Source organism: Heterodontus francisci, chromosome 47 (assembly GCF_036365525.1).
Source record: "Heterodontus francisci isolate sHetFra1 chromosome 47, sHetFra1.hap1, whole genome shotgun sequence".
Taxonomy (NCBI): domain Eukaryota; kingdom Metazoa; phylum Chordata; class Chondrichthyes; order Heterodontiformes; family Heterodontidae; genus Heterodontus; species Heterodontus francisci.
Genome location: NC_090417.1, coordinates 2731373 through 2752309, shown reverse-complemented (window position 1 = coordinate 2752309; position 20937 = coordinate 2731373). Strand labels below are relative to the sequence as shown.

General features: G+C 42.5%; 2 protein-coding genes across 6 annotated transcripts in view; both read left to right on the top strand.

Annotated features, from left to right (window-relative positions):
- Window positions 1–393: 393 nt before the first annotated feature.
- Window positions 394–17080, top strand: enkd1 (enkurin domain containing 1). 2 transcript variants are annotated; one of them, XM_068023378.1, is made up of 9 exons: window positions 394–451; window positions 2097–2199; window positions 3250–3474; window positions 6591–6763; window positions 7726–7875; window positions 9693–9862; window positions 10923–11059; window positions 14642–14815; window positions 16930–17080. In XM_068023378.1, exons 2-8 carry the CDS (start codon window positions 2115–2117, stop codon window positions 14800–14802), a joined length of 1101 nt encoding a protein of 366 aa, XP_067879479.1. In that variant the 5' UTR covers window positions 394–451; window positions 2097–2114; the 3' UTR covers window positions 14803–14815; window positions 16930–17080. The 2 variants fall into 2 exon arrangements, with proteins under 2 accessions (XP_067879479.1, XP_067879480.1); XM_068023379.1 differs by lacking the exons at window positions 394–451; window positions 2097–2199 and having other exon boundaries at window positions 3293–3474; window positions 6572–6763.
- Window positions 17081–18404: 1324 nt separating this feature from the next.
- Window positions 18405–20937, top strand: part of polb (polymerase (DNA directed), beta) — a 113898-nt gene continuing 111365 nt past the window's right edge. Inside the window, exons 1-2 of one of the 4 annotated variants that reach the window (XM_068023349.1) lie at window positions 18405–18506; window positions 20468–20525. In XM_068023349.1, the coding sequence (XP_067879450.1) occupies window positions 20503–20525 (23 nt within the window). In that variant the 5' untranslated portion in view covers window positions 18405–18506; window positions 20468–20502. Of the gene's footprint in view, window positions 18507–18780; window positions 19009–20467; window positions 20526–20937 lie in introns of those variants that run through there. The other 3 variants (XR_010971153.1, XM_068023348.1, XM_068023347.1) reach the window with 3 other exon arrangements.

The following is a 20937-nucleotide window of genomic DNA, read 5'->3' as shown; positions in this document are numbered from 1 at the left end:
GTGAACATTATTATTTACTGAGAGTGAGACTCAGTGAACATTACTCTTTACTGACAGTGAGACTCAGTGAACATTACTCTTTACTGACAGTGAGACTCAGTGAACATTATTATTTACTGACAGTGAGACTCAATGAACATTATTATTTACTGAGAGTGAGACTCAGTGAACATTACTCTTTACTGACAGTGAGACTCAGTGAACATTATTATTTCCTGAGAGTGAGACTCAGTGAACATTACTCTTTACTGACAGTGAGACTCAGTGAACATTATTATTTCCTGAGAGTGAGACTCAGTGAACATTACTCTTTACTTACAGTCCGTGGAGGAAGCTTGGATTGTTGCAAAGCGGGGTTGGTGGCGGGATGCGGCTGCCACGGTGACGGCCGTGACGCAATGACGTTGCGTGCGCGTCCCGAGGTCGGTTGGCGGCTGAGAGCTGAAAGGAGGTGAGTTGGCGGAGGAGGCATCTTGGGGACTGTGTGTCAGGGTCAGTGTCTCCCGGAGGGCTTTCACTGGAGGTCCTGACTGCCTCCAGATTGTGTGCCTGCACCTCTTCCGGCAGGACCCCTGACTTGGGTAGTGCTTCTTGCTGCCCTGTTTCCATAGTGACCCTGACAGTCTCTGGAACTGGGGACAGTGTTAGCCTCTGCCCCTGCAAAGCACATACTACAAGAGTCAGACTGAGTCCATCCCAGCTTTGTTTCTGACTTTGAACAGCCTATTTTAGATCTAGTTCTGAGGACAGGCTTATACTGAAGGTTCTGAGAAATAATAATATAATACTAATTCATTTTGAGTTGGTGAGGAATGTGATTAATCTGAAACTTGGGCCTTAAGTTTAAACAATGACAATTATGTCGCTACCAGGGAGGGGTGAGTTAAGATGAGCAGAAAGGTCAGTCCTAAAGCAATGGCAAATAGTCAAACAATTCGAACCTCTCAACGAATACACATTCCCTTGAGAGATAAGTCTCCATTGGAAAAGTTTCCATTTGCGGCTTACTCATGAAGTTCAGGGTAGTGTTGGGTTAAAAGAAGACGCTTACAATTTTGCCAAAAAGAGTAGTAAGCCTGGGGGATTTGGAAGGTTTTTAAAATCAGCAAAAGATGACTGAGAAGTTGATAAAGAGGGGGGAGTAAATCGAATAGGAGTGTAAAGCAGCAAGAAATATAAAAAAAGATTGTAAGAGCTTTTATAAGTATGTTATAATGAAGACATTAGTGAAAGTATACATCATTCAGAGGGTCTGCAGCCTTGGCAGTGGTACCGATAGAGGTGGTTGCTGCTGAGGCTGCAAAGGGAAAGAGAGAGTGCCTCCATATTGAAGTAAGGAGTCGATGCTTCACTTGTCCAGAGCCCTGGTCAGACCCCAGCTGAAACATTGCATTCACTTTTGGGCACTGTACCTCAGGAGCGATCTACGGTACATAGAATTACCGAGAATTTACGCACAGGAACAGGTCATCCCACCCAATAGGCCCATGCCGGTGTTTATGCTCCACATGTGCCTCCTCCCATCTAACTTCTTCAACCTATCAGTGTATCCTTCTATCCCTGTCTCCCTCTTTATCTAGCTTCTCCTTAAATGCATCTCTGTCATTCGCCTCAACTGCTCCTTGTGGTAGTGAGTTCCACATTCTAACCACGCTCTGAGTCAAGAAATTTCTCCTGAATTCCTTATTGGATTTAATTCGTGACAAGATAAGGTAGCTGCAAGAGAAACTGTTGCCTCTGCTGGGGAATCCAGAACAAGGAGGCATTATCTTAAAATCAGAGCCAGACCATTTAAGAGGGAATTCAGGAGATATGTTTTCACACAAAGGGTAGTGGAAGTTTGCAATCCTGTTCTCCAAAAAGGTTGCAAACATTGGAGGTCAATTGAAATTTTCAACACCAAATTGAAGGATTTTTGATAGGTAAGGGTATCAGGGGATATGGAACAAAGACAGGCAAATGAGTTGAGTTAAAGATCAGACATGATCTAATTAAATGCTGGAACAGGCTCGAGGGGCTGAATGGCCACCTCCTGTTCCGACGTTCCTCCTTTCCCTCTTTTTCAATCACACTGTTTTGACATTGCTCTGTTACAGTATTGTCATCAAACAAAGATGTCTGAGGGCCCCTCCAAGATATCTGGTCCCATTCCACCAGACCCAACTCTATTCCCCAATTTCTACAAGCGTCCAATGTCAGGTGAGATTTTATTTTGTACCTGTTTTCGGGTGAAGTGCTTCCATTTTCCTTTTACATTCTTGGTTCGAAATTCCTAGTCTGATCTGGGAGGAAACATAGCAGAAGTCAGGTGTTTCTGTACGTGAAAAGGGAATTTATTTGTCTGGTCGTGCCTGGCCACCCTCTTTTCCATTCTGCGCACCTGGTGTGTGACATAAAGGTATCTGAAAGAGGAAAGTGTACAAAAGAAATGAGAATTAAGTCTTTATCTTATTATATTGAAAACAGAGTGATTGTGCAGGTACCTTATAACCCCAGACACCCGGGAGAGTGTTGCAGGATGGATTCTAATTGAGAGGTTCAAATGTTTTATATAGACAATAATTGGATACCCGGGAGCGATTACAAGGCAGAAATTTAGTCAAGCACTGAATGCAAGTAACTAGTCTTTAACTATTACCCAAATGTTGAAGCTTTTCTGGTACCTGATTAAAAGTATGGTTTTAATATTTTATTCTGAATTGTGCCTTTGTTTTGAGTTGATCCTATTGAAATGTGATGATCACACAGGATGACAGAGAAATAGGCTGTAAATGATTACTGGTAACTATCCTGACCAGGACATATTATATCGAGGATAAATGATCTCTGGGAGTATGTGATAAAACTCTCTTAACACACTCAAGAATCTTGGAGGTTATCTCGAAGCTTGATGATTCAAAAAGTTGCTTAACTCAGAATATTATAACCTTGTCACACAATCCTGGGCACTGTGTAATTTAACATTGGAGAATCAGCTCCCATCTCTAGTCTGTGCTGTGAGTCAACTTTACTTAAGGTTGTGGTGCGGTTGTAAAACTGACCTTAGTGCATGTGGTTAAACAGGGAAAGAGGTGGCCAGTGCTCTCACTCCTTGTCATTGTCCATTGACTGATACAGGAAGTTGGCACGACTGGATCTAAGGTCAGCTCAGTGTGAGGATTCCTGCAGCTGAATGACCAATTTCCTTGTCTCCACATTGCCTTTACTGAGAGGTGTGTCTAATTTTTTGCTTTCTGTTTTTGTCTACAGCTCGGGGAAGGTTAGAAGGGAATAGCCTAAAACTAGACTTCCTCTCAGGACCGTTAGCTCCAGATCCCACCTTGTATCCTTCGTGCTATAGTGCCCGCCTGACGCAGCCAGCACCTCGTGTACGTTCGAATGCCAGGGAGATCCAGGAGAGAGGGCAGAAGGGCTCTGTTGGTACGCTGCTGCAGTTGGAAGGAGTGTCATTGCACAGACCATTGTCACCAAAAAGTAAATGGATCTTTATAATGACTTAGTTCCTTTCAGGGAATTACATTGCTGATGGACGGGTATCCATTAGGATTACATTAGAACAAAGAACAATACAGCACAGGAACAGGCCATTCGGCCCTCCAAGCCTGTGCCGATCTTGATGCCTGCCTAAACTAAAACCTTCTGCACTTCCAGGGTCCGTATCCCTCTATTCCCATCCTATTCATGTATTTGTCAAGATGCCTCTTAAACATCATTATCATACCTGCTTCCACCACCTCCCCCGGCAGCAAGTTCCAGGCACTCACCACCCTCTGTGTAAAGAACTTGCCTCGCACATCCCCTCTAAACTTTGCCCCTCGCACCTTAAACCGATGTCCCCTCGTAACTGACTCTTCCACCCTGGGAAAAAGCTTCTGACTATCCACTCTGTCCATGCCGCTCATAACTTTGTAAACCTCTATCATGTCACCCCTCCACCTCTGTCGTTCCAGTGAAAACAATCCGAGTTTATCTAACCTCTCCTCATAGCTAATGCCCTCCAGACCAGGCAACATCCTGGTAAACCTCTTCTGTACCCTCTCCAAAGCCTCCACGTCCTTCTGGTAGTGTGGCGACCAGAATTGCACACAATATTCTAAGTGTGGCCTAACTAAAGTTCTGTACAGCTGCAGCATGACTTGCCAATTTTTATACTCTATGCCCCGACCGATGAAGGCAAGCATGCCATATGCCTTCTTGACTACCTTATCCACCTGCGTTGCCACTTTCAGTGACCTGTGGACCTGTACGCCCAGATCTCTCTGCCTGTCAATACTCCTAAGGGTTCTGCCATTTACTGTATACTTCCCAAATGCATTAGATCTTCCAAAATGCATTACCTCACATTTGTACGGATTAAACTCCATCTGCCATTTCTCCGCCCAAGTCTCCAACTGATCTATATCCTGCTGTATCCTCTGACAATCCTCATCACTATCCGCAACTCCACCAACCTCTGTGTCGTCCGCAAACTTACTAATCAGACCAGCTACATTTTCCTCCAAATCATTTATCTTTACTACAAAGAGCAAAGGTCCCAGCACTGATCCCTGCGGAACACCACTAGTCACATCCCTCCATTCAGAAAAGCACCCTTCCACTGCTACCCTCTGTCTTCTGTGACTGAGCCAGTTCTGTATCCATCTTGCCAGCTCGCCTCTGATCCCATGTGACTTCACCTTTTGTACCAGTCTGCCATGAGGGACCTTGTCAAAGGCTTTACTGAAGTCCATATAGATAACATCCACTGCCCTTCCTTCATCACTCATCTTTGTCACTTCCTCAAAAAACTCAATCAAATTAGTGAGACACGACCTCCCCTTCGCAAAACCATGCTGCCTCTCGCTAATAAGTTTGTTTGTTTCCAAATGGGAGTAAATCCTGTCCCGAAGAATCCTCTCTAATAATTTCCCTACCACTGACGTAAGTCTCACCGGCCTATAATTTCCTGGATTATCCTTGCTACCCTTCTTAAACAAAGGAACAACATTGGCTATTCTCCAGTCCTCTGGGACCTCACCTGTAGCCAATGAGGATGCAAAGATTTCTGTCAAGGCTTCAGCAATTTCTTCCCTTGCCTCCCTTAGTATTTTGGGGTAGATCCCATCAGGCCCTGGGGACTTATCTACCTTAATGCTTTGCAAGACACCAACACCTCCTCCTTTTTGATAATGAGATGACTGAGACTATCTACACTCCCTTCCCTAGGCTCATCATCCACCAAGTCCTTCTCTTTGGTGAATACTGATGCAAAGTACTCATTTGGTACCTCGCCCATTTCCTCTGGCTCCACACATAGATTCCCTTCTCTGTCCTTGAGCGGGCCAACCCTTTCCCTAGTTACCCTCTTGCTCTTTACATATGTATAAAAAGCCTTGGGATTATCCTTAATCCTGTTTGCCAATGACTTTTCATGACCCCTTTTAGCCCTCTTGACTCCTTGCTTAAGTTCCTTCCCACTGTCTTTATATTCCTCAAGGGATTCGTCTGTTCTGAGCCTTCCAGCCCTTACGAATGCTTCCTTTCTCTTTTTGGCTAGGCTCACAATATCCCGCGTTATCCAAGGTTCCCGAAACTTGCCAAACTTATCCTTCTTCCTCACAGGAACATGCTGGTCCTGGATTCTAATCAACTGACGTTTGAAAGACTCCCACATGTCAGATGTTGATTTACCCTCAAACAGACGCCCCCAATCTAAATTCTTCAGTTCCTGCCTAATATTGTTATAATTAGCCTTCCCCCAATTTAGCACCTTCACCCGAGGACTACTCTTATCTTTATCCACAAGTACCTTAAAACCTATGGAATTATGGTCACTGTTCCCGAAATGCTCCCCTATTGAAACTTCGACCACCTGGCCGGGCTCATTCCCTAATACCAGGTCCAGTACGGCCCCATCCCTAGTTGGACTATCTACATATTGTTTCAAGAAGCCCTCCTGGATGTTCCTTACACATTCTGGCCCATCTAAACCCATAGCACTAAGTGAGTCCCAGTCAATATCGGGGAAGTTAAAATCACCCACCACTACAACCCTGTTACCTTTACATCTTTCCAAAATCTGTCTACATATCTGCTCCTCTACCTCCCGCTGGCTCTTGTGCTGAATTTCCAATTAATACTGGTGGACAGCTCCATAAATGAAAAAACAAATCAAAAAATAAAAAAAAATTCTGGTTAGAATGGAGATGTTTTATTGGTATTTTTGATTTTGATTTTAAGCTCTCCTTGTCTGTAAGGTTTCTTGGCAAGCATTATTCTGTTGCTAGATGCTCTGTGTTTCTGAATTGCTCAGAGTGAGAGACTGCTGTTGGTGAATTGCAGAGGCAGTTTTGGAGTGAATGTTTCAAGGTGTTTTTTGTGGTGGGTGTGACTACTATGCCACATACTTGACTTTGATTTCTATTAGAAACAGTATAACTGTCTCTCATTGATCTGCAAGGTTACATGATAATATTTGCAGATATCATAGTGATGGACAGAATTCATTGCCTGGTTTGTTAATTTGGTGTCATGAAAATCTGTGGACCTCCTGCTGGCTGGAGAATCTGAACTCTTGGACTCCATTTCACAGGAATCTTGTTTCTCCGTAGAGAAAGAGCCCAGGGATCATGAGAAGGAGAATGTGAGGCGAATGCGTGAGATACAGAAGAAATGCAGGGAGAAGGACCAAGAGCGAGAGCTGAGTGGCCCCAAACCTGTGAAAGCGCTGTGGAAGTCCCAGAAATATGAATCCATTCCTTCAAAAGTGATGGCACAGTTACAGGTAGAGACTTGGGGTAGTTATGACGACAAGACTGGATTGACACTAAAAGTTTTGGATGGGCTCCCCAACGACTAGTGCAAAATAGCACGATATGGTGTGGGACTAAGTTGCGCAAAGCATAACAGGGTCGATGCTTGGTGTATATTGCATCAGCTGATCTCAGCCAGAGAGTGAGTGACTTCAGGTTTTAAGACCCTTTTGCATGATCTTAAGACTTGAAACATTGACTGACTGACACCTCTATTTCTTCACAGATACTGCCTGACCTGCTGAGTACTTCCAGCTTTTTCTGTTTCGTCTGCAGGATTTTGCTTAAATTTTATAATCTGTTTTAGTGTAGTTGTTAATGGCAACTAAATTACTCTAGACTTGGCACCATAAGTCTTTGGAACTTTGCTTGCCATGAAAATGATGAGAAACGTTCATTAGTGTTTAGAAAGTATTCTTAAGATTCACGTAAAATCTTCATAACTATATCGATCTCTCTCACTTATCTATTTACAAGGTATATTTTACAACCTGTTGGTCAGTAAATAGACAATTTTGTGTACTGGTATATTACTGTGGACTGCAGGAACGCGTCTTCATCTTAAATGCCACTTCAAGGAGAATCCTCCAACTGTCTGAAATACAGGAACAAAGGGACTAAGAGACAGCATGAAGCAGCAGGTGTCACATTTTCAGATTATGTGGTCATTTGATGAATGCAGTTTTTATTTTGCTTTTAGAAAGTGAACTTAAACTTGTCTATAAATGCCACATGGAGGTCAAATAAGTTCCCTATATACTAGGACAGTCACCCTGGCCTGCATCCCTCTATCTCCTAATTTCCTGAGCAGGACGAGAGAGAGTGGCAGAAACTGCAGCTTGACAACACATTGCTTGATTTTCTAGAATAAATACAGGAGACATGCTCTGTGTTTCACATTTTCCATTTTAAACTGTTTTCTCTTTCTTCTAAGGAGTGTTCACCGCCCAAGCATTCGGAGAGTCAGCACTACCTTAAAGCACACTCGAGATGCGGGGCTGGAGTTTGTCCGAAACGATCCTCGTCACCAAGCCCAGCAAAACCAGAGAGATGTGCTGAAACAGTAAAGGATTCCAACATAGAGGTGAGTGCAGGCTTGACAACGTTCACTTATCCATATTACAACAGTGCCTATAACAAATATTTTGTGTCTGTCTTCACAGTAGAGGACACAAGTTCCATACCAGAAATAGTAACCTAAGGGCTAAAAAGAGTAAGAAAATTCATATCAGCAGAAAAAAAGTACTGGAGAAACTTAAGGGACTAAAATCTGACAAATCTCCAGGACCTGATGGCCTATACCCTCGGGTTCCAAAAGAGATAGCTGCAGAGATAGTACATGCGCTAGCTATGATTTTCCAAAGTTCCTTAGATTCGGGAACAGTCCCATCAGATTGGAAATTGGCAAATGTTATACCACTTTTCAAGAAAGGAGGAAGAGAGAAAACAGGGAACTACAGGCCAGTGAGCCTGACATCAGTCGTTGGGAAAATGCTGAAATCTATTATTAAGGAAGTCTTAACAATGCACTTAGAAAAGCACAGTATGATTTTGAACAAGTCAATATGGTTTTACTAAAGGGATATCCTGTTTGACAAATTTATCAGAGTTTTTTGAGCATGTAACTAGTCGGGCAGATAAAGGGGAACTGGTAGATGTAGTTTACCTGGATTTCCAAAAGGCATTCAATAAGGTGCCACAAAAATGGTTAATAGGCAAGATAAGGGCTCATAGAGTTGGGGTAATATATTAGCATGGATAGATGATTGGTAACCCAGACAGGAAGCAACAAGTGGGCATAAATGAGGCATTTTCCAGTTGGCAGGCATTAAATAGTTGAGTGCCGCAAGGATCAGTGCTGGGGCCTCAGCTATTTACAATCTGTATTAATGACTTATATGAAGAGACAGAGGTTAATGTGTCTCAGTTTGCTGATGATACAAAGGTAGGTGGAAAGGTAAGCTGTGGGGAGGACACAGAGGCTGCAAAGAGATATGGACAGGTTAAGTGAGTGGGCAACAAGATGGCAGATGGAGTATAATGTAGGGAAGTGTGAAGTAATGCACTTGGTCGTAAGAATATAAAAGCAGAATATTTTTGAAAAGGTGTGCAACCTGTAAGTGTCGATGTTCAAAGAGACTTGGGTGTGCTTGTACAAGGAATGCAGAAAGTTAACATGCAGGTACAGCAGGCAATTAGGAAGGCAAATAACATGCTGGCCTTTATTGCAAGGGGATTGGAGTACAGGAATAAGGAAGTATTGTTACAATTGTACAGGGTTTTGGTGAGACCACATCTGGAGTAGTGCGCGCAGTTTTGGTCTCCACATTTAAGAAAAATATACTTGCATTGGAGGCAGTGCAGCAAAAGTTCACTAGATTGGTTCCTGGGATGAGGGGGTTGTCCTATGATGAGAGGCCAAGTAAATTGGGCCGATTTTCTCTGGCGGTTAGAAGAATGAGAGGTGATCTCATTTAAACATATAAGATTCTAAAGGGACTGGATAAGGTAGACACTGACAGATTATTTCCACTGGTCGGGGAGTCTTAAACATGGGACCATGTTTAGGACTGAGATAAGGAGAACTTACTTACTCAAAGGGTTGTGAATCTTTGGGATTTTCTACCTCAGAGGGTTGTAGATGCTCCATTGTTGAATACATTTAAAGCTGGGATAGACAGATTTTTGGGATCTCAGGGAATCAAGGGATATGGGGAGCGGGCGAGAAAGTGATGTTGAATCTTAAGATCAGCCATGGTCGTTTTGGCATAGTGGAGGAGGCTCGACGGGCCATATTGTCTGCGACCTGCTCCTATTTCTTGTGTTCTTGTGTTGCCTACACTTCAAAAATATTTCATTCCTTATCCCAGTTACCAATCTCCTTGTTGTTTTCTGTTCAAGATTCAAGTCACAGGTATTAATGTAGATTTTGTCAGGCACAACGCGCAGAATGCAAGGAGGATGCCAATGCGACGCTCCAAATCTCTGCAGTCTCTTGCAGACGTGCTGGATAGGAAAGCAAAGGAACAGCAGGAATACATAAGCAAGAATAAAGGACAGCTGCCACAGTAGTAAGCATGGATTATTATGGTATCCCTTGTCTACTCTTCCTTTCCTGTCCTGAATTATTTCAGTCAGTCCATTGCATATACAGCTTAACTTCATTTTTAGGATGTGAGCATCACATGCAAGGCCACCATTTATTGCCCATTCCTAATTGCCTTGAACTGAGTGGTCTGCCAGGCAATTTCAGAGGGCAGTTAAGAGTCTATCACATTGCTGTGGGTCATGAAGGCAGCAGATTTCCTCCCCTGAAGGACATTAGTGAACCAGATGGGTTTTTACAACAATCCGATAATTGCATATTAAGACTAGCATTTTATTCCAGATTTATTAATTAATTGAATCTAAATTCCCCAGCTGCCGTGGTGGAATTTGAACTCATGTCTCTGGAGCATTAGTCCAGTCGCCTTGATTACTAGTCCAGTAATATTACCACTATGCTGCCATCCAGCTAGTTATTAGTGTACTAGACAATTTTCATTCCAGAGATTATCCCTGTCTCACCTCAAACCTCCATTCTCTATCTCTCCATCACAATCTTTCACATCTCTCCATTTTACCAGTGCTGCTGTGGTCATTGTTGCCCTGAACTTCCTTGTCCCTCGTAAACTCAAAATCCACTGTCTAACACACGCTTCCATCTCCCTGTATCCTCTCTGTGTTAAAATCAACATTTAATGCATAGCTGCTTTCTCTATCTCATTCATTGCCAGAACCTGAAACTGTAGAAGGCCTCAACTCCTTTCGGCTTCTTTTCCTTCTGCAGTTTGCAAACCTTTAAAACTCAAGGTTGGCATCACTTCATCACTAGTTGCTGATTTATCTTGTCTTCATTAATTTTATAGTCTGATCTTGATCATTCACCTTGGTCCTTTAATTTGAAAAACAGACCTCGGTTCTTTAATTTAAAAACCAGAACAATTAGTTGACATAACTTTCACCTCAAAGTTAAATTGTCAAATTGCATGCTTCACCTTTCTCCCTGTGTTTTTCTCGCTTTTACTGTAAATTTTCCATTTTCCTGGTTTTCCATTGAGAATATCTGATTCATGTTTTCACTGTTTCCAGTTTGATTGAAAGGAGGAATCAATGGCAAAAAGAGGCAGAAGAACGACAGAAGAACATCCCTGACCCAAGCATGCCTCCCGGTCACACTAGGATGCCAGAGAACGAACGGCTGGAAACACTCAGTTCCCTTCAACAAAGTATGTGTGATGTGCTCGCCCTGCTTCAGAAGTTAATGTCTCAAGCCCATTCCGCGTCCTGACCATTTAACGCAAATGGTGCAGGGTCCATCAAATGCTGGCAGCTTAGAGCTGCCCACATGTTATTGGGACTCATTGTGGGCACAATATTTGTATCTGTTCTTCATCCTATGGTCTTCAAAGAGGTGGCTTATTAAGTAGTAGATGCATTGGTGTTAATTTTTCAAAATTTGCTAGATTCTGGAAAGGGTCCATCAGACTGGAAAATAACAAATATAACCCCTCTATTCAAGAAGGGAGGGAAGCAGAAAACAGGTAACTAAAGGCCAATTAGCTTGACGTCTGTCGTGGGGAAGGTGCTAGAATCGATCATTAAGGAGGCTATAGCTGGGCACTTAGAAAAACTCAAGGTAATCGGGAATAGTCAGCATGGCTTTGTGTAAGGGAGATCGTGTTTAACCAATTTATTGGAGTTCTTTGAAGGAATAACATGTGCCGTGGATAAAGGGGAGCCTGTTGACATACTGTACTTGGATTTCCAGAAGGCATTTGACAAGGTATCACAAAAGGTTATTGCGCAAAGTAGGAGCTCATCTTGTAGTGGGTAACGTTAGCATAGATAGAAGATTGACTGGCTGGCAGAAAACAGAGTATGCATAAATGGGTCCTTTTCTGATTGGTAGGATGTAACGAGTGGAGTCCCACAGGGGTCTGTTATGGGGCCTCAACTTTTTACAATTTATATCAATGACTTAGATGAGGGGAGCGATGGCATGGGAGCTAAATTTGCAGATGACACAAAGATAGGTAGGAAATATGTTGTGAAGAGGACATAAGGAACTTGCAGACAGAGATAGATAGGTTGAGCGGGCAAAAATCTGGCAGATGGAGTATAATGTGGGAAAATGTGAAGTTATTCACTTTGACAGGAAGAATAAAAAATCAGAGCATTACTTAAACGGAGAACGACTGCAGAATTCCAAGGTGCAGAGGGATCTAGGTGTTCTAGTGCATGAGTCACAAAAAGTTAGTAAGCAGGTACAGCAAGTAATAAAAAAGGTAAATGGAATGCTATCCTTTATTACGAGAGGAATTAAAAATAAAAATAAGGATGTTATGCTTCAGTTATACAGGGCATTGGTGAGACCATATCTTGAATACTGTGTGTAGTTTTGGTCTTCTTAATTAAAGAAGGATGTGAATGCATTGGAGGCGGTTCAGAGGAGGTTTACTAGATTGATACCTGGAATGAGTAGGTTATCTTATGAGGAAAGGTTGGACAGACTGGGCTTGTATTCACTGGAGTTTGGAAGAGTGAGGGGAAACTTGAAGTATGTAAGATCCTGAACGGTCTTGACAAGGTGGATGTAGAAAGGATGTTTCTTGTGGGGAATCCAGAACTGGGGGGCACTGTTTTAAAATTAGGGGTCGCCCTTTTAGGACAGAGATGAGGAGAAATTCTTTCTGTCAGTGTTGTGCAACTTTGGAACTCTATGCCTCAGAAGGTGGTGGAGGCGGTGTCATTGAATAATTTTAAGGTGGGGGTAGATAGTATCTTGTTCGGCAAGGGAATCAAAGGTTATCGGGGCAGATGGGACAGATCAGCCATGATCTTTTTGAATGGTGGAGCAGGCTGGAGGGGCCGAATGGCCTACTTCTGCTCTTAATTCGTATGTTTGCACGTTCATAATTGTTCCGACCAGGTGAGAAAGGTGTTTAGGGGTCCCACTCAGCCTTCACCTGGTCTTACTGTAACGGGGTTTAAATTTAAACGCACAGTGTTTTTAGCTCGCCCTTGCTGAATCCTTGTTCACCGCTTTCCAATTATAAGGAAAAGAAACCAGCATAAACGAGCTTTCCTGGGTTTAAAGAAAAAAAGTTGAAACTTCTTAAGCTTAAACTCTAATTCGGTTAATGCCCACAGATGCACGACACACCCATGCTAGCATGCATATGCGATACACACATGCAAATACAGACAGAAAAGAGAAGAAAAATAAAGTAGAAAAATAAAGTAGAAAAGCTTAAGGCAATATCTGAAGAGTTTTTGTTACGGTTCTTCAAGCTCACTGTAGAGTCCTTGATTGCAGGTAGATCTTGCTTTTCGTTGGGGCCCAGTATTCTTCTTAAACCTTGTTTGCTGTTGGCGACTTTTCTCTCTTGGGGGTTCATGTGTCTTCAGTGGATTCAGAGGCTTGTGAGAAAGAGATGGGAGCAGACAGGAGAGGTCTTAGTCCAGGATCAAGCATACACTCTCTGAGTTTCAACTCTCTGTGACCCGTTCAAAAGAAAACCCTGGAACAGCCAGGTAATCATGTGACCAGGTGGTCTAACCAGCCTCGGCCCTTGTGGATTGTATCCTCCTTAGCAGGCCCTGGAATGCACTTCCTCACCTTTGATGTCTGTTAGTATGTAAAAATGTTTTTTTTCCAGCCATGGCTGATCTGTTTAACAAGTCATTTGCTCGCTGCAACAACAGTTAAAAATCAATGTTAATGACAAAATGAATGTGCCTCATTCTTTGCAGATAGGGGCCTAGCATTTCAATAATCTACATTAAGTACATCATATTGCACATGCTGTGTGGTACCTGTGAGTATTCAGGTACCATGAAAGTATGGGGGGATCAATACTGGAATCCTACTGTTTGAATTTTTTTTTGGGATATTCCTGTGCGAAACACATTGATGAAATGGGTTTATTTACTACCCTCTTCATATCATATTGTTGGCAGTTATAAAAGGTAGGTGACAGATTCTCCTGCTTGAGCTTACATGCAGGTGTATATATTAGGCTGAAATGGCATTGTGAGCTTCACTTATCCTACAGTCGTGCTGAGGATACGTCTTCTGTAAATAATGATTTTAAGAGTAAAACAGTGCATACAGATTGCAAGCCTTATTGAAGTGTGTGAACCTGTTTGGAAGATTCTGCAAAAACAGAATGCAAATGCATTGAACTGCAGATTTATTATTTATTACAACAATTTCACCTAAAAATGCAAACTAGCAAAGAGGCAATGCTGGTTGGTGTAGCTGTGATCTTCACCTTCCATTCCCTATGTGGTTATTTCCTGATGTCAGCCATGCCTGTAGGGGGAAGGAGTGAGGAGAGTTGTGTGTGGGATTGGATTAAAGAGCAACTCAACTTGGGCTGCTGACATAGCAACCAATTACAGGATAACGTTTGGCAAAACCTACAGCTGCTTTGACAGATAGATCATGTGGGGGGAAAAGTGCAGTACAAAATTATTCTTTCAGTTTTTCATAATTCTGTTTTTAGACTGAAATCTCTCTCATAGTGGTTACTATAATTATGCTGTTGTCTGATGCCTGATAACCACTCTTCTGTTCTGGCCAATTTTATGAGAGGCCTGTCTTTTTCCACTTCTGACAATGAATGTTTTCAGATGCTGTTTGACCTGTGCATTTCCAGCATTTTCCAAGCAGAGTTGCTGGGGAAAGACATACGAAACAGGTTCGGATGTGTTGTCTAATGATTGAGATTGCACAAAAGTATGGTCGTTGAAATACATTTTAACTGCTCTTCTCATGCTCACATAATTTGATCTGCCTCCCTCAGCCCAGCAGCAGCTGACCAAACAATTGCTGATGTTCCCTGTACGGGTGGATACTATTGGCATGAGGAATAGACGCACAGACCTTGAGAAGAAGCTGGCAGAGATTGAAGAAGCCATCAAAATCTTTTCACGGCCCAAAGTTTACATCAAAATCAATGACTGAGCAGCTCAATTAGGTAAAATATAGGCTGTAGCAACTTCTCTATGGGAGGGTATTTTATTTATTACTTGAAATAACATTCTTGATCAAAGTGGTCATGACGTGGAAGGGGAAGAAGAGTTGAGGTGTGTCACATCAAAGCTGAATCAACTGCACCCATCAGCACCCATGCAACCATCCCCCAGTAAAGAGTTTGAGGCTTTCAGAACAAAACTGGCAAGGGATTGAGGAGGACGAAAATGGCCTGTGTCAGTTGGGCTTAAGGTCTGTGCCCCGCATTCTTCCATTTTTAATTAAATTTCTGTTTCCAAAAATAATTTTTATTCTGTCGCTGAGATCTATCAGGCAAATAGCTGAATCTGTAGGCAGCATGAGAGATAGAATAAACAGTCATGACAGAGAACATTTGAAGGTTTCACTACAGGTTTTGAATTTTTTAACTTTTGAAAACTGAGGATATTTTAATATTTCTGCTTTTAGAAAGGTGCATCCCCCTCTCATGCTTACATTGGACAATTGGAATCATTTACTATAAGAAGGGATTTTATGAATGTTACTTAATTCCAATAATGCACACCGGCATTAGTCATAGTCATAGAGATACAGCACTGAAACAGGCCCTTCGGCCCACCGAGTCTGTGCTGACCAACAACCACCCATTTATACTAATCCTACATTAATCCCATATTCCCTACCACATCCCCACCATTCTTCTACCACCTACCACCACTAGGGGCAATTTACAATGGCCAATTTACCTCTCAACCTGTAAGTCTTTGGCTGTGGGAGGAAACTGGAGCACCCGGCGGAAACCCACGCGGTTCACAGGGAGATAGTACCCAGAATTGAACTTGGGCCGCTGGAGCTGTGAGCTAACCACTGCGCCGCCCATTGTTGCAATGATCAGGCTTATTCTGAAACCTGCATCACATTCAGAGAACAATTGAAATCACAGAGGTCCATCTAGTGTCAAATGGCAGGTTTGCATTAATGTGACTTCTGGCTGTTGAAATCACAGCTTCAGAAACCACATTCCAATTTGCTGAACAGCAAACTCATGTTTCCATTGGTATTCACAGTTCATGCTGTAATATTGACATGTACAGACCTGGGAGGTTTTTGTTGTCCATTAGAGATTGAGATTAGAGATACAGCACTGAAACAGGCCCTTCGGCCCACCGAGTCTGTGCCGACCATCAACCACCCATTTATACTAATCCTACGCTAATCCCATATTCCTACCAAACATCCCCACATGTCCCTATATTTCCCTACCACCTACCTATACTAGTGACAATTTATAATGGCCAATTTACCTATCAACCTGCAAGTCTTTTGGTTTGTGGGAGGAAACCGGAGCACCCGGAGAAAACCCACGCAGACACAGGGAGAACTTGCAAACTCCACACAGGCTGTACCCAGAATCGAACCCGGGTCCCTGGAGCTGTGAGGCTGCAGTGCTAACCACTGCGCCACTGTGCCGCCCCTTAAATACAGAAAGTTCTGGAAATCAACAGCTGATCTGCCAGCATCTTAACAGAAAAAAGATCTTTTTGTTAAAATTGCTGTGTGTTGAGTTACCTGATAACTGGGGCACTGCAGTTGAATTCAACATTCCTTGACTCTGATCCCTGTCTGCTGGAAGGTATGTGCATGGGTGTTAGGTTAAGATAGAATTGGCTAAGATGCCCTGCCCATGGGGGTGTAGCACACGCACACTCATAGTCTTGAAGTCATTATGGCACAGAAGGAGGCCATTCAGCCCATCGAGGAGGCAGCTCACCACCACCTTCTCAAGGGCAATCAATGTTAGCCTAGCCAGTGACGCTCACATCCCATGAACGATCTCACACATGAAGCATGGCCATCTGAGATCTTGGAGGGCTCCAGCTGCTCCTAGCACTGTATATTTCCCTTATAACTTAACTGCCTTCAGTAGATGGTGACTAGAAGGGCAAAAAATATTGGCAGGAAATGATTTTTACCAAGCCCACAATTTCATGTCTCCACTCTCGATTAGAGAAATGTTTATACAAGGTGAAGACGCAAAATCATGTTTTGTGCCCAAGTTATTGTCTGAATTATCTGATGCCAACTCTTTTGTTTTTTGTTTTGTTATTTTTGATGCAGGCTCATAGCTGAGAAGTTGGTTGATGCCAGTCACTGAACTGATTCTACTTGGGGCCAAGGCAAACCTTGAATTCTGAGTTTGTTGCAAAATTTTTTCTACAGACATGTAAATAAAAAAAACCTGTCAGATTATTTTAATATCAATCTAACTATTAATTATTTTTAATAAATGTATTGAAACAAAAAGTGCATTTTTATTCTTTCAGCTGTAGAATATTTAATTAAGGGGAATGTCTGGACATTCAAACCATGTTTTCAGGGTGGTCTGCTGAAGTACAATGCCATCACAGTTGATATAATGCACAATAACAAAGATCATACGACCACAAACAACAGTCTCTCTCTCTCTTTTATCAACATTATTATGTGTGATTGCCCCTATTGTTTCTCTTGAACTCAACATATGCTATCCTCTAGGTTCTCCTCCTCCCTCTATCCTCACTTATGTTGAATTAAGACTCATTCTTTCCTGGGGTCACGTAACTATAGAAGTCTTGAGCTCCTTCAGCCTTCTCTCCTTCTCTGTAGTCTTTTTTTCTTCTAACAGTACTTCATTGGTAGTGAAGTGCTTTGGGTTGTCTGGAGGACATGGAAGGTACTAGATAAATGCATGTTATTTGTTTTAAAGCAATGAGAGACCTATCATCATGTAACTGAATTGAGGAAAGCAGTGGCTGTGCATTTCCCCCGCACCCCTCCCCATGCCTCTGCATCCTGCTCGACTGATAGCTGGCTGGACATGGATAGGGATGTTAGCTTCACTGCTTATTTATACCTGCAAGAGGGCAGACGTTAGTTGAATTGGTCAGTAAAGATGAGAGTGCCTAAAATATTCTAGTCAACATTGAAACGATTCAGAAGGTAGGTTTTGCATTTTTGATTATGTAGGCAAGCTTTTCATATTCTAACTAACATTTTACTACTTCCATTATTGGCACCTGATGTTTTTGTGTGTGTCAGAGTATATCGAATAGAAAAAAGGATTGTCCACAATAAAATGAACTCTTCTGATCACTTATGTTGGTTTTTAAAGATGAGCTCACCTCTCTCCCTTGTCATGGGAAACAGGTTGATCAGCTGGTCATATCACCACAGTGTTGCGAATATTATAAAGTTTTTTTCTGCAAAAGAGGACTTGTGGCAGTCGAGGCTCGGTGGTGTCCCTTTTGACTGCGTCAGACGGTTGTGGGTTCAAGTCCTGCTGCATGACTTGAGCACAAAAATCCAGGCTGACACACCAGTGCAGTACTGAGGGAGTGCTGCACTGTCAGAAATGTTGTCTTTCGGATGAGACGCTAAACCGAAGTCCTTTCAGGTGGACGCAAACAAAATCCCATGACCAAGTTCCGAGGAAGAGTGGGGCATTCTTACCCGGTGTGCTGGCTGACCTTTATCCCTCAACCAACACCACGGGAATGGATGATCAGGCCGCGATCATGTTGCTGTTTGTGGGAGCTTCCTGCGCACAAATCGGCTGCCATGTTTCCTATGGCAACAGCGACATCGCTTCAAAAAGGACTTCATTGGCTGTAAAATGCTTTGGGACGTCCTGAGGTGGTGAAAGGTGCTATAGAAATGTAAGTTAAGTCTTTGCTAGTTGAAAGGAGATAGGAAGCGACTAACATGAATGATGGGGTTTGACAGGAATGCGAGAATTGCATTCTCTGCGTAGCCATCTCTTCAGGCAAGCCATAATATCGCTCAGTAAACACAGTGCAATAAAATAAGTCAATCAATAGGATTAAAGATCCCTATATATATATATATAAAACGTGAATATATCTATTTTTATTTATAAATATTTGATTGTGCCTGTTGACTGACAGTTAGGCTGCGCGCGCGGACGCTCGGGTTGAAATCCCCGGTGACGGTTGGTCGCGCGCAGGCGGCCTAGCAGCCCTGCCGAAGCCTGGACTTGTCCTGACGGGACCTCTCCGGGAGCGGAGGCAGGCCGGACTGTTGGGTAAACCACCCCACCCACCCTCTTCCTTCTACCGCGTTTTGAAGTGAGTGCCGCCATGAGCAAGAGGAAAGCGCCGCAGGAGACGCTGAATGAGGGGATAACCGACTTCCTAATCGGTAACTTGGAGCCGCGCACCGTCCGGCCTTGCCTAGCACCACATACAGAGACAGAAATGCCATGAAGACTATCGAGGGAATGGCAGTTTTTCCCGGCGGTTAAAGAGGGGCCTGGCGTCTCCCTCTCTCTCCACCATTACATTTGCACTGTGTCAATAGCGGCTTTTAACCCGAAACCCGACCCTGAAACTAATCCTAAACCCAAAACTATAGCCTGAAGCCCAATACAAACCCGAGCCCTGTGTCCAATCTGAACCCGAGCCCTATACCAACCCTGACCCCAATCCGAGCCTTAGCCTTGAGCCCAACCCTAACCCTAACCCTAAACCCACATGAATCCTAAATCCAATTCTAGCCCTGAGCCCAAATGCAGTAATTTAATGCTGAGAGGTGTGAACTGGTACAATTTGGTAGGAAGAATGAGGAGCGAGAGGCATTTGTGAACGAAATGAAATAATAAAGTGGGTACAGACTGACAGGTATGGGGTGTATACATGGGGCTCAAATCTTTGAAGGTGGCAGGACAAATTGAGAAGGCTTTTTTTTCAAAAAAAAAACATACAGCATCTTTGGGTTTATTAATAGAGACATAGAGCACAAAAGCAAGCAAGTTATTCTCAGCAATTATAACACACGGGTTAGATCTCAGTTGGAATATTGTATTCCGTTTTGTGCATCACACTTTAGGAAGGATGTCAAGGTTTTGGAGAGGGTGCATAAGAAATTTTCTAGAATAGTACCGAGGATGAGGGACTTCAGTTATGTGGAGAGGCTAGAGAAGCTTGGATTAGAAAGATCAGGGATGTGGGACTAATTGGATAGTTGATCAAAGAGCCAGCACAACACATAGGCCAAACTGACCCTTCTGTGCTGTATTGTTCTATGATTTTACAAAATATCGATACCTTCTGTTATTTTCTCAGAATTTTATTTAATCTGTTGGACTTTTACAGATGTATGGTTTGCTTTATTGTTGAGTCTCTTTCTCCGAAAAACATTCAAGCCCTGGGGACAGTGTAAAGAAGAGCCATAAAGCTGATATTTTTTTTAGCATAAAGTGTTTGCATTATCAGGAGAAACTGAGGCCCTTTAACCTTGAAAACACGTAACTAAAAGGAGACCTTATAAAAATATACCAAATATTGAACAATGTAGAACAGGAAGCATAAGTTAAAACCAGTGAAAGGAAGATTTGGGACTGGTGACAAGAAAAACCTTTTCAGGTAAAGAGTGATGAACACTTGGAAATGATGTACTGGATATTGGAGACAAAACCTTAGATTTATCGAAGAGACATTTAAATGATGTGATGGGAAATATAAGTTTTTCTTTATTCTGGATAGATAAGTTAAGGTATGTTGAATGGCATCCTTGATCTGTTTTTACTGAATATACTTTTTAAAATGACTTCTGTACAATGAGTTGATTGAACTATAACTTTTGCTTTTGTTTTCTGCAGAACTGGCTAACTTTGAGAGGAATGTGAACCGAGCAATGCACAAGTACAATGCATATAGGTAAATCCCAGGATAGGCAGTTTTGTAAGAATGCAGCTAAGAGGATTATTTTGCAATTGTCATTCAGGTTCTCACTTTTATTGTTGGTTTACTCAGTAAAACTCAGTTCATCGCCCCATCGGGTGGTGCCTCCAATTGGACTGGCATCTTCGCCACTCAGTATCTCAGGCCAAACCTTTTAGTAATGACTTCGACACAAGCAGTGGATACCAATGTGTAACCAGATTGAGTACAGATCTAATCTGGGTTTGTCTCATTTTATTTGGACAGTCAAGCTGTGAATAGAAATACAGGTTTCATTCTTATTTTGTTAGTCTGCAAATTACTTACTGTTAATTAATTGTAAGTTCAATAACATTGTGTCATACTTGATGTGTATTTGAGACTCCCTTAGTAATAGAGAACCCATATA

Bases quoted from the DNA above. Each gene is read 5' to 3' on its own strand.
- enkd1 (XM_068023378.1), top strand. From the start codon at position 2,115: ATGTCTGAGGGCCCCTCCAAGATATCTGGTCCCATTCCACCAGACCCA. The intron at 2,200-3,249 runs GTGAGATTTTAT...TTTTGTCTACAG, and splicing joins CTACAAGCGTCCAATGTCAG to CTCGGGGAAGGTTAGAAGGG. The intron at 6,764-7,725 runs GTAGAGACTTGG...CTTTCTTCTAAG, and splicing joins AAGTGATGGCACAGTTACAG to GAGTGTTCACCGCCCAAGCA.